This window comes from Neoarius graeffei, chromosome 2, assembly GCF_027579695.1.
Source record: "Neoarius graeffei isolate fNeoGra1 chromosome 2, fNeoGra1.pri, whole genome shotgun sequence".
NCBI classification, from domain to species: Eukaryota; Metazoa; Chordata; class Actinopteri; order Siluriformes; family Ariidae; genus Neoarius; species Neoarius graeffei.
Genome location: NC_083570.1, coordinates 92,936,303 through 92,948,624, shown reverse-complemented (window position 1 = coordinate 92,948,624; position 12,322 = coordinate 92,936,303). Strand labels below are relative to the sequence as shown.

The 12,322-nt window shown below is 41.4% G+C and overlaps 1 protein-coding gene across 1 annotated transcript in view; it reads right to left on the bottom strand.

Annotated features, from left to right (window-relative positions):
- Positions 1 to 7,322: 7,322 nt before the first annotated feature.
- gfra4b (GDNF family receptor alpha 4b) overlaps positions 7,323 to 12,322 on the bottom strand; it is a 240,374-nt gene continuing 235,374 nt past the window's right edge. Inside the window, exons 7-8 of the mRNA XM_060910537.1 lie at positions 10,988 to 11,151; positions 7,323 to 7,711 (exon numbers count right to left, since the gene is read on the bottom strand). Coding sequence (XP_060766520.1) covers positions 7,571 to 7,711; positions 10,988 to 11,151 — 305 coding nt within the window. The 3' untranslated portion in view covers positions 7,323 to 7,570. The remainder of the gene's footprint in view (positions 7,712 to 10,987; positions 11,152 to 12,322) is intronic.

Below are 12,322 nucleotides of genomic sequence, written 5' to 3'. Positions count from 1 at the left end.
CACCATCTGGTGACACAGAAGAGAGTTCATTAGTCACTTTCATCGAACCCTTAACGGGTTTTCCCCAGAGGGACAAAGTGAATAACCTTTTTGGACAGAACTTATTTTTTCATGCGGATATCTGCTACATACAATATTGAACTATTTTGCAAGCAGAAAACTGGGACAAAGCACTACAGCAACCGAAACACCAACGAAGTAACCAAGAAGTCCACCAAAAACAAATGCTTGTACAAGTGTGTTTTACTGGATGCTGTGCCAACAAACGTGTGCAAATGGGTTTTTAATTTCGGTTGACCTTTTTATTATTTCCATTTTGAAGCTTTCCCCTGCTGAGATACAAATAACTGATCCCCTGCCACAACTGACTGATATTTCCAAGTAATATGCACATCATATAGGGAATGTGTGTCAGGTCTTTTATTTCTGGGACTAACCCTCCCTCTTAACAACAGCTATTCAACATCTTGTTTTTGATAGATTGTCATACTCATTTGACAAATGGTTTCACAGTTTTCACATTATTGTTCTTCTTTTTCCCCAAAATGAAAACATTAGGCTTTAAATGATCCAGCATCTTTTATTGGCAGCAACTGAGAATAAAATTCCACAACGTACCATATGACCAACCAAAGGGCGCATCCCCAATTGTGAATATGATCAAGTCTCACTCTTACTGTGCTAATAGTCACCTCAAGTTTTCTTAAGTATCACAGATGAGTGTCCACATTTACACTGTGACTCCCAAAGGGAGTTGTGACTCTATACATGAAGGGCCGTATTCAGAGTTCATGACTTAAGATCAATATTGTGTCAGTATTAACACAGGGAAATATATTCAAATATTCAATAGATTTCTCATATTCAAATTGTGGGTTACACAGGTACTGAAGGGTACTAAAATTTAGAGAAGCAGCTTTGAGATCAAAAGATCACAGCAGGATTGGCTGAAGTGTCCTTCAGCAAGGCACCTAACCCACTACTACCCTGGGTATGTTGTATGTCGCTGTGGATAAGAGCATCTGCTAAATGCCATTAATGTACTGAAGTTCATGTTCTGGGTGGCCCATTCAGATTGTTCATTTTAACAGTGTGCCTTTCACATCTCTGATGTTGCCAGGTTTTGAAAATAAAGTAAATCAGAGAGGTAGAAAATGTGAACTGAAGATGCATGCTCTAAGAAAAGGTAGTTCTTCAATATTTATTTTAGTGTTGCTTGGATTGTAAAGGGTTCTTAGGTTTCAAAAAAGGCTTTGACTTGGTGAGAGCGAAAAACTCTGTTATAAAGTTCAACATCGAACCTGGGTTCCTTCAGAGGGACAGGCAAAGGGTTCTACATTGAGTCAAATTAAAAATAAATAAGCAAAAAGATTAAAATTAGATTATATGAATGAGAAGATGGTAAACGTTGAAATAAATATCAATTCCACACTTCAGTTTTCAACAGCTCATAAAGTAGCACTTGATCCAGCACAGGTTTTTATATTCTGCATAATGAACTGGAAGTACAGCAGCAGAAAGCGTGACACTTGCATAAGGGTTAAAAAAAAAAAGGTTTTCAGTTGCAGCAAGTGACTGGACAAGCCATGAAAAATATTCATATTTTAAAATATTATATTCTGTAAATTATACTAAATCAAGGTAATAAAATTGTAATGTGTTATCTAGATATAAGCTATTTTATCCAACTTTTACTCCACAATTTTGAGTTGTCAAATTAATAATAATAAAATGGCAGCACAATGATGTAGTGGTTAGCACTGCTGACATACAACAAGAAGGTTCTGGGTTTGAGCCCAGCAGCTGATCATCTTTCTGTGTTGAGTTTGCATCTTCTCCCCGTGTGTGTGTGTGTGGGTTTCCTCCATGGTTCGAATACATGCGGTTAGGTAAACTTGCTCCTATAAATTGCCCATAGGTGTGAATGGCTGTTTCCCAAGCCCAGAAATGAAAGGGTTGCAGCAAGAAGAGCATTTGGTGTAAAACTATGATCCAATAAATATTACATGTGGATCAATAGGGTCCACATGGACCCCGACCTGGCAAAGGGCTGGACAAGGGAGAAGATGATGAAATTAATAATAATAAAAAAAAAATCCCAATGTCTTCGTTAATTCGGTGCACGCTCCTGCCTATAGTTTGAAGGATAATCATGCATGCTATGATTTAAATAATTGTGTTCATAATTTTATCCATATTGTTTGTCTCGTTACTTGAGATAATAACATTTCCATGGACTTCATAAGGGCAAGACAGTGAGTGGATTAACTGTGTGTGTGTGTTTTATATATATACTTGAAAGTTTGTGAACCCTTTAGAATTTTCTATATTTCTGCATAAATATGACCTAAAACATCATCAGATTTTCACACAAGTCCTAAAAGTAGATAAAGAGAACCCAGTTAAACATATGAGACAAAAATATTATACTTGGTCATTTATTTATTGTGGAAATTGTCCAATATTACATATCTGTGAGTGGCAAAAGTATGTGAACTTTTGCTTTCAGTGTCTGGTGTGACCCCCTTGTGCAGCAATAACTGCAACTAAGACCCTGTCCACACGTAGCTGGGTATCTGCTAAATCGAAGATATTTTTCTACGTTTTGGCCTGTCATCCACATGAAAACACATCAAAAACGAATATTTAAAAAAACTCCGGGCAAAGTGAAGATTTTTGAAAACTCCGTGTATGCCTTTTCGTGTAGACAGAGATAACCGGAGTTTTGCATTTTAGAACGTCACAATCTGCGCCAAAAGAATGACAACAAATCTGCCCTGACGTCAAACGTGCGACCTTTGTTTACTGCAGAAGCCAGATTAAGCATGGACAAATGCCGCTTTTCCACTACCAACGCGGCTGAGTTGGGCTGAGCCGTGCCGTGCTGAGTTGGGCTGAGTCGAGCTGAGTGGGGCTGTTGGAGTTGCATTTCAACTACAACCGCGCTGAACCGTGCTGGCTGGAAGTGGGTGGACACATTGGGTGGAGTTAGCGAAAGTGGGTGGACGTCACTTGATGTCGTTAGGCGGCGCAAACAGTGACATCAGTGACCTTTTAAGCGGTAGTCTCACGCCCCGGATAGTAAACAATAAACATGGAGGACATGGAGTCGTTAGTGTTGCTGGTCTTGGTGCTGTGGCTTGTTGTCACCGACAATGCCAACAGATACTGGCAAGAGCGTATAGATGAGGCGAGGCGCATAAGGCTTCAGAAATTCTCGTAATTCGTAATTCTTCTTCTTCCGGGTTTATGGTGTTTACAGATCCCAACGTGCTCGCGGGGCGTGTGTGGGCATGTGAGGACACGCCTCCTCACCAATCAGTGCACAGGGGAGTGTCTCCTCACGCCCCTAGCCCCACTCGGCTCGGTTTGGCTCGCTTCAGCCCCACTCCAAAACCGTGCGAGTTTTGGGTGCTGAGCAGGGCTGAAGCGAGCTGAGTCGTGCTGTTCTGAGGTAGTCAAAATGCTAGCTGTGTCGGGCTGAAGTGAGCTGAAGCGAGCTGAAGTGAGCTGAAAAAGGGTAGTGGAAAAGGGCCAAAAGAGTAATGGATCGGAGTAGTGCCTTGAAAGCGTTAATTATTATGCAGGTGCTATTCTGATGTGATTAGGGGGTAGGATTTGGGGAAATAATGCCATCTACAGGTTTGGGGAAATAATGCCATCTACAGGTTTGGAATGCTTATGAATGTGATTGAAAACGCAGATGTTCGGTTATGTGTGGAAGGGATTTTTTTTCGAAGACGAGGTGGTGTGGATAAAACATTTTTATAAACGGGGGGGGGGGGGGGGAATGTTTGGCTTTAAAAATACCCGGCTACGTGTGTACATGGCCTAAATGTTTCCAGTAACTGTTGATCAGTCCTGCACACCGGCTTGGAGGAATTTTAGCCCATTCCTCCGTACAGAACAGCTTCAAGTCTGGGATGTTGGTGGGTTTCCTCACATGAACTGCTCACCACAACATTTTGATTGGATTAAGGTCAGGACTTTGACTTGGCCATTCCAAAACATTAACTTTATTCTTCTTTAACCATTCTTTGGGAGAACGAGTATAGGGTCATTGTCTTGCTGCATGACCCACCTTCTCTTGAGATTCAGTTCATAGACAGATGTCCTGACATTTTCCTTTAGAATTCGCTGGTATAATTCAGAATTTATTGTTCCATCAATGATGGCAAGCCGTCCTGGCCCAGATGCAGCAAAACAGGCCCAAACCATGATACTACCACCACCATGTTTCACAGATGGGATAAGGTTCTTATGCCGGAATGCAGTGTTTTCCTTTCTCCAAACATAACGCTTCTCATTTAAACCAAAAAGTTCTATTTTGGTCTCATCCGTCCACAAAACATTTTTCCAATAGCCTTCTGGCTTGTCCACGTGATCTTTAACAAACTGCAGATGAGCAGCAATGTTCTTTTTGGAGAGCAGTGGCTTTCTCCTTGCAACCCTGCCATGCACACCATTGTTGTTCAGTGTTCTCCTGATGGTGGACTCATGAACATTAACATTAGCCGATGTTAGAAAGGCCTTCAGTTGCTTAGAAGTTACCCTGGGGTCCTTTGTGACCTCGCCGACTATGACACCCCTTGCTCTTGGAGTGATCTTTGTTGGTCGACCACTCCTGGGGAGGGTAACAATGGTCTTGAATTTCCTCCATTTGTACACAATCTGTCTGGCTCTGGATTGGTGGAGTCCAAACTCTTTAGAGAAGGGTTTGTAACCTTTTCCAGCTTGATGAGCATCAACAACACTTTTTCTGAGGTCCTCAGAAATCTCCTTTGTTCATGCCATGATACACTTCCACAAGCATGTGTTGTGAAGATCAGACTTTGATAGATTCCTGTTCTTTAAATAAAACAGGGTGCCCACTCACACCTGATTGTCATCCCATTGATTGAAAACACCTGACTCTAATTTCACCTTCAAATAAACTGCTAGTCCTAGAGGTTCACATACTTTTGCCACTCACAGATATGTAATATTGGATCATTTTCCTCAATAAATAAATGACCAAATATAATATTTTTGTCTCATTTGTTTAACTGGGTTCTCTTTATCTACTTTTAGGACTTGTGTGAAAATCTGATGATGTTTTAGGTCATATTTATGCAGAAATACAGAAAATTGTAAAGGGTTCACAAACTTTCAAGTACACACACACACACACACACACACACTTGCTTATTGCTTATGGCTGTCCGTCAATATTCGATAATGCCGAGGTTCTCCTCTTCGTTGTCTTCTTTGTCTTCCCAGGTCTGGCTGCTGTTGCTGTTGGGGTTGTTGCCATCTGTCGCCGTCTCTCACGCCCCCACTCATGAGAAAGAAGCCTGATCCTGGACTGGCAGATCCTGGGACAACGACGACAGGTGAAGGGACCAGAAGAGGGAAGGAATTGCCGAAGACGTTGCTGGGCCTGTTTCTCCTCCCTCAGCCTGGTCTGTTCTTCCTCGAAGTGGTGGACTCCCTGGGACACAGTCTGCTTCCAGTTCACATGGTCCTTGGCAAGAATCTCAAGGTCAGCAGGAGGGATGTTGCACAATTGCAGGAACCACCTCAAGATGTCCTTCCAATGCTTCTTAGGTCTTCCACGAAAGCGGGTCCCTTCTGTGAGTTCTCTGCAGAGGACTATCTGGGGCATTCGGTTGGGGGCCATTCGGATGACATGTCCAGTCCATCGGAGGACATGATGGAGGATCATGGACTCCATGGTTGTGGAGTTAGCCTTGCTGAGGATCATTGTGTGGGGATCCTGTCCTCCCAAGGATGCGTTGGAGGAAACACATATGGAAGGATTTGAGGGACTTGATTTGCTTCCTGTACAACATCCAGGTTTCACATCCATAAAGAAGGGTCGAGATGCAGACTGCATAATAGACCGCGATCTTCGTGCAGATGCAGAGGTTGTGGTTTGTGAAAACATGCTTACGGAGGCGGCCAAATGCTGAAGAAGTGTGCCTGATATGGGAGGTGATCTCTTCATTCAATGAGACGTCATCAGAGAGAGTGTTACCAAGGCACGTGAAAGAGCTTGTGTTCTCCAGTACGGCACTGTCGATTGTGATGGCTGTTGGGGACTCATTGTGGAACAATGAAGACTGCAAGAGTCTTCGAGACATTGACAGTTAGTCCCATCTGTGTATAGGCCATTTGAAGGGACATAATGGTCCTCTGAAGGCCCACAGGATGGAGGGATACACGAGCAGCGTCATTAGCGCATATATACAGTGTGTGTGTGTATATATATATATATATATATATATATATATATATATATATATATATAAACAGCCCAAGCTGCTATCTCATAAATAAATCAACAAAACTGCAAAAACATGGTTCTGTTTTAGGGCATGTGTGTAAGTCTCATATAACTTCTAAGACTTTAGTTACATTTAAAATGTGAGTATTGAGGTACGCTTTTTCTGTATTAGCTTCATCTTATGTGTACATAACTCTGAATACGGTCCAAAGATATTGTGCCAGGAGAGAAATCCACACAAAATACAAATCAAAGCTGAGTTTTTTCAAATGTATTATAGCTATAAGAACGTGATCAATACTGCTTGTAGATAATGAATTGACCAGTGTTAATTCAATACACTGAAAATGTGCTTAATTGTTTCAGCACTGCTTATCTTACTGTGCTCCTGGACATTTTAGTATTTTCTTTCGTTTTACACAATTCATTTGACACATCAAAGTTTTGTCAGCTGTGTCTGAAAAATAAAGCATTAAACTACACAGGATTTGAGTGTAAACTCAAAGGTAAATAACATTGTAGAATCATCTACTGTTTTTGTCTCAAATGGTCCATTGTGCTTGCACAAGACTAAAGCAACAGATATCACAAATGTTTGGTTTATATTTGTTCTTCAGTCAGGCAAAAAGAAAGCGCTTATGGTCCTGAACACACAAACACACAGAATATCTTGGAATGGTCTAAAAACAGGTATATCCAAAATATCGGGTTAAACATCAACAGGTCTTTTGTTTACCTCCACCCAAAGGGTTTGCAATCCGAATATTGATCAGAGGCAGCCCTAGTCTTCGTCTTCAGTCAACTTGAACAAAATTATATTAAATCCCTGTTTCCTCCACAGGCGTATCTGAACACTTGAAGTGATGCATGAGGAGCTATTGAAAAGAAACACGAAGCTTTGATTCTTTCCTCCACACATTTCAGCCTAGTTTAGAGCATTGCACATTAATTTGGTTATCAAATGCTGCAGGCACCACACTCATAAACTTCCCGAGAAAATGTACTGTCGGTCTTGGAGCTGAAATTATTCACAAACAATAAATGCTGATATTGACTGTGCATAATGATATGTACATATGTACAAGGATGATTTCCAGTTAGATTAACCATACATCAGGCATCAGGTCCATTAATAAAATGTCTCACCAAATCCTACCATTCCACAGAAATACACAGATAGCACAATGAAACATGGGGGGAGGCTGTTGGAGGCAGTTTTTTTTTCCCCCCAGAGTTTTGATTAAAAAAAATATCATTGTTGTTGGTCCTTTGGCCCAGGCTCTGTGTCTGCTCCCCACAAGTACTTTACTGATCACAGCTCAACAGAAGGATGAGCAGCAGACAAGTGAGTACTGGCATACACTCACGGGTGGACACCTGGCCAGCGTTACGGTGTGTGTTGAAAGGAATGGTGGAGTCGCCCCAAAGTCTCTCCCTTTCAGTGTCCTAAAAAACAAATAAACCATAAAAGACGAATTAGCTATGAACTCTAAATTACCATATATTTCAAAATGTTCTCTTTGCTGTTGTTTACTATGTCAGTTTGAAAGACAGATCAGTTGACCATATAACAGAGTGAACAGACAGACAGACAGACAGACAGACAGACAGACAGATAGATAGATAGATAGATAGATAGATAGATAGATAGATAGATAGATAGATAGATAGATAGATAGATAGATAGATCATAAAATGACTGAAAATCAACATGAGTATGCACAATAATTCAAAAATTCCACTCAAGCAATAAATATATTTGATAAACTTAATGGTACCCTTAAATATTTAAATAAATTCAAATGCAATTGCCATCAAAATATTATTATCAAATCAATGGTATGTGTTAAACGAGACCATCAGTGATGGCATAGCTCACTCCAGAAGGAACAATCTAAAGTGGGCCACCTTGCGCAATAAATGTTGCAAGCTATATACACGATATACAAGCTATATCCATCCATTTTAGCATATCACTACACTGACGTGGCTGCTCTGATGGCTTCAGCCATCAAAGTCTCGAGGGAACATTACAGTCGTGGTTTCCTGTTGCCTTCTACTGGATTATTATAGAGGTTTTCTCCTCTCAACCATTCATATTCACACCTATGGACAATTTAGAGTCACCAATTAACCCAACCTGCATGTCTTTGGACTGTGGGGGAAACCGGAGCACCCGGAGGAAACCCACACAGACACGGGGAGAATATGCAAACTCCACACAGAAAGGCCCCCATCGACCACGGGGCTCAAACCCAGAACCTTCTTGCTGTGAGGCGACAATGCTAACCACTAAACCACCGTGCTGCCAGAAGCTATATACACCTTAGGAATATTGACCTATTTGCCAGAAAGAATCCAAAATGGCGAGGAATTGACCAAGAAGTGATTTTTGTTGAACTGCTCATTAAGGCTTAATTAGTCCATAACTTCATTAATAATTATAATTAAGCAAATCTGGTTAGAAGTAATATGCGCCCTAGGTACCCCTACCTTTATGCCAGAAAGAATCAAAATCAGTGAAGAATTGAGAAAGAAGAAGCGATTTGTGTGGAAACTGCTCGTTAGGGCTTAATCACTCCATATCTTCATTATTAATTGCAATTATGCAAATTTGTGTAGAAGCTATATGCACCCCAGGCAGACCTACCTTAGGTGATGGCATAAGCTCATCACCTGTTGGCTGGATGAGCTAATAATCAGTATAAAATAATAATTATTTTTTTAAATGTTGGTTTGATAGCACTGTTGCCTCACAGCAATAAGGTCCTGGGTTCAAGCCCAGTGGCCGTTGAAAGGCCTTTCTGTGTGGAGTTTGCATGTTCTCCCCGTGTCTGCATGGGTTTCCTCAGGGTGCTCCGGTTTCCCCCACAGTCCAAAGACATGCAGTTTAGGTTAATTGGTGGCTCTAAATTGACCGTAGGTGTGATTGTGAGTGTAAATGTATGTGTGTGTCAGCCCTGTGATGACCTGGTGACTTGTCCAGGGTGTACCCCGCCTCTTGCCCACAGTCAGCTGGGATAGGCTCCAGCTTGCCTGCGACCCTGCACAGGATAAGCGGCTACAGATAATAGATGAATGGATGGATGCTGGTTTGAATGTTGGTTGTACATACGTATGAAGTTACACACGTGTAAGATCCCTTTGTGATCCATTATCTTATCACGAGGAGAGCCAAAGACTTCCCAACACTAAAACTGTAATGTATATTTAAAAATACACAAGCAGTAAAAGCTGTACAATGGACTGGTCTCACATCTGGGGTAAAGTCTCCCAGTGTACCCAGTCTTCCTGAGATTTGGCCGGATAAACTGATACCCTGAGCAAGATTGGTTACTGATGATGAATGAATGAATGAATGAATGAATAGTAAAAGCGACAATGAGTCACAATCAGGGTCACAGTTAACAAATAATCAAACAAATGTTTGAATAAATCCAGTGTGGAACTGAAAAATTGCTATAAATCAGATCCATGAGCTTGGTGCACAATATGGATTAGTGGTATAGTGGAACTGTTTTGTGGTGAATGGTACAGGAACTCTTGCATTGACTGACAACATCACAACTCCTGCTAAGGATACTTTATCACAAACCAGGCTGTCTTTGTCCACAAGATAATGAGTCTCAACATTCGAACACAATTGGGGAGCTGTGGCCTGAATTGAAGAGGTGTATAAGAGAGCTTAAAACAAACGTCTCTAACCTTTTAGATACAGATACTGTTATTTTTATCCAGAAGGGGTGACAGTAATTTTGAAACGAGTGTTGCGCAAAATAAAAATATAATAATGTTTATGAAAAAAAATAAAATAAATAAAAATTAGAATAATAATAAAAAAATAATAATAAAAAAATCAACTAAGCTCAGAAGATCCATTGCTAATTTTTTCAGCTGCTTATAATTCTGGAGTTGAGTTTATATATATATATACACATCCATCCATTATCTGTAGCCGCTTATCCTGTGTAGGGTCGTGGGCAAGCTGGAGCCTATCCCAGCTGACTATGGGCGAGAGGCGGGGTACACCCTGGACAAGTCGCCGGGTCATCACAGGGCTGACACATAGACACAGACAACCATTCACACTCACATTCACACCTACGGTCAATTTAGAGTCACCAGTTAACCTAACCTGCATGTCTTTGGACTGTGGGGGAAACCGGAGCACCTGGAGGAAACCCACGTGGACATGAGGAGAACATGCAAACCCCATAGAGAAAGGCCCTTGCCAGCCACGGGGCTCGAACCCAGGACCTTCTTGCTGTGAGGCGACAGGGTTAACCACTACACCACCGTGCCGCCCAGTCTTGATTTGTATCTGCATGATTTGATGCATTGCACTGCTGTCAAGGGAACGGCTGATTAGATAACTGAATAAAACAGCAGGTGGCTGTGTGTTCCTAATAAAGTGGCCGGTGAGTGTAGTTTTGCAGGAGAGAGAACTACTCATTAATTCTTGCATAGTTACAGTTGAGTTATTGAGCAGTACTGTGAAGCGTTATTTGACATTAGTTTCATGAAAGTGCTTTAACCTACACTATCAGAAGAGCAAACTTCAATATCACGACTAAATTTCTTTAATGAAATTTCAAAACTCCACAATACACGGCATCTCTGAGATCTCCAGAAATGAAACGTACTCTTTTGCTTTACGGACATGCCAGTAAGAGAGCAGCAGCAAAGTGCTGTCTTCTTTCTTCTTCATTCCCTAACCTTCACCTGTGTGGAAATGGTTGGGCTCACAATGTTCTCTTCTGTATCCATGGAGACAAAGCGAGAAGAACTGTTCCATGCTTCTCTGTCCGTCACAGGGATTCGACGATCTGTTTGGCTGGGAGTAGGCGTCTGATCCATCCCATTCCCGAACATCAGAAGAGCGTTGCCTATTCATATAAAAAACACACAAACATGTCGAGAGTCAGAGACTGTTTGGAATTAGAATGGAAAACTGCCCTGTAACGTCCTTGGTCCCGCTTTAGTTAGACTTCTGGTTCTTTTATAAGGTGGCTATTTGAATTCAGAGCGGTGAGAGAGGCAGCAGGACGGGCCGCCTCGAATAGGCAAGTGGAGCACTCAGTATTCCTCAGAGGTTCCTGAGCTGCACCTGCCTCTCCACTTCCTCTCATTAACTCCCTCACAAGTGGCTCGGCTAAATGGCTCTCAGGATCCACAAACTCCTCCGCACACGTCCCTCATTTCAGAGAGGGGCAGGAGAATTCGTTTGCATGAGACATCTCTGTTTGAACAGGCTCACGGCATCAATAATAGAGATGAATCATGGTTTATAATCCCCCCCCCAAAAAAAAAAACCCAGGCTGGTCTGCTATATGTGTGAGAGTGACAGTGAGGAGAGGAAGAGAGCTGGGCATTAGTACAGAAAGTGCCTGCTGAATCTGAGAAGGACTAAAGGGGGGAAAGTGCTCCTCAGACACTGGCTACAATGGATCCTGGCCATTTGCCTGTCTCTGATCATGATAAGCTCTTACAAAATAAGAAGAGAAACACGGAAAGAGAAATGGACAGAATGAGAAATGCAGAGGAAAAAAAGCCGAGTGAGAAGCAGAGAGTGAGAGCGAGCGAAACATCCTCCAGTGATTCATACATCTCATCATGATACATTGACAAATGCATGCATTTGCGCCATTTAAAATATTAATAGCGAAGAAGATTTCCATGAATGAAAGCATGGGGAAAGAAATCCTTCCTTCCTGAATGATGCATGAGGACGTGAGCCATGTAAGACAGATGGGCTGAGGTTGGTTTTTTTTTTTTTTTCATGTGTTTGTTGTTTGGTAGAGCATGAACATGCTCATGTGGAGCTACTGGGTCTCTGCATTAAAGCATGACTTGTTAATACTCTCTATGAAGGCCATATTCATAAATCATTATCTTAATAATGCCTCATTTGATAATGTGTTGTTCCTTTAAGTAATTCCCTGAGAATGGAGATGTCACAATTCAGTGTGCCATCATAATGAAATTACAACGACATAATAATTTGTGTATAATTATACATTAGCATTTGTAATATTTATTCAGAACTATAAAACATTA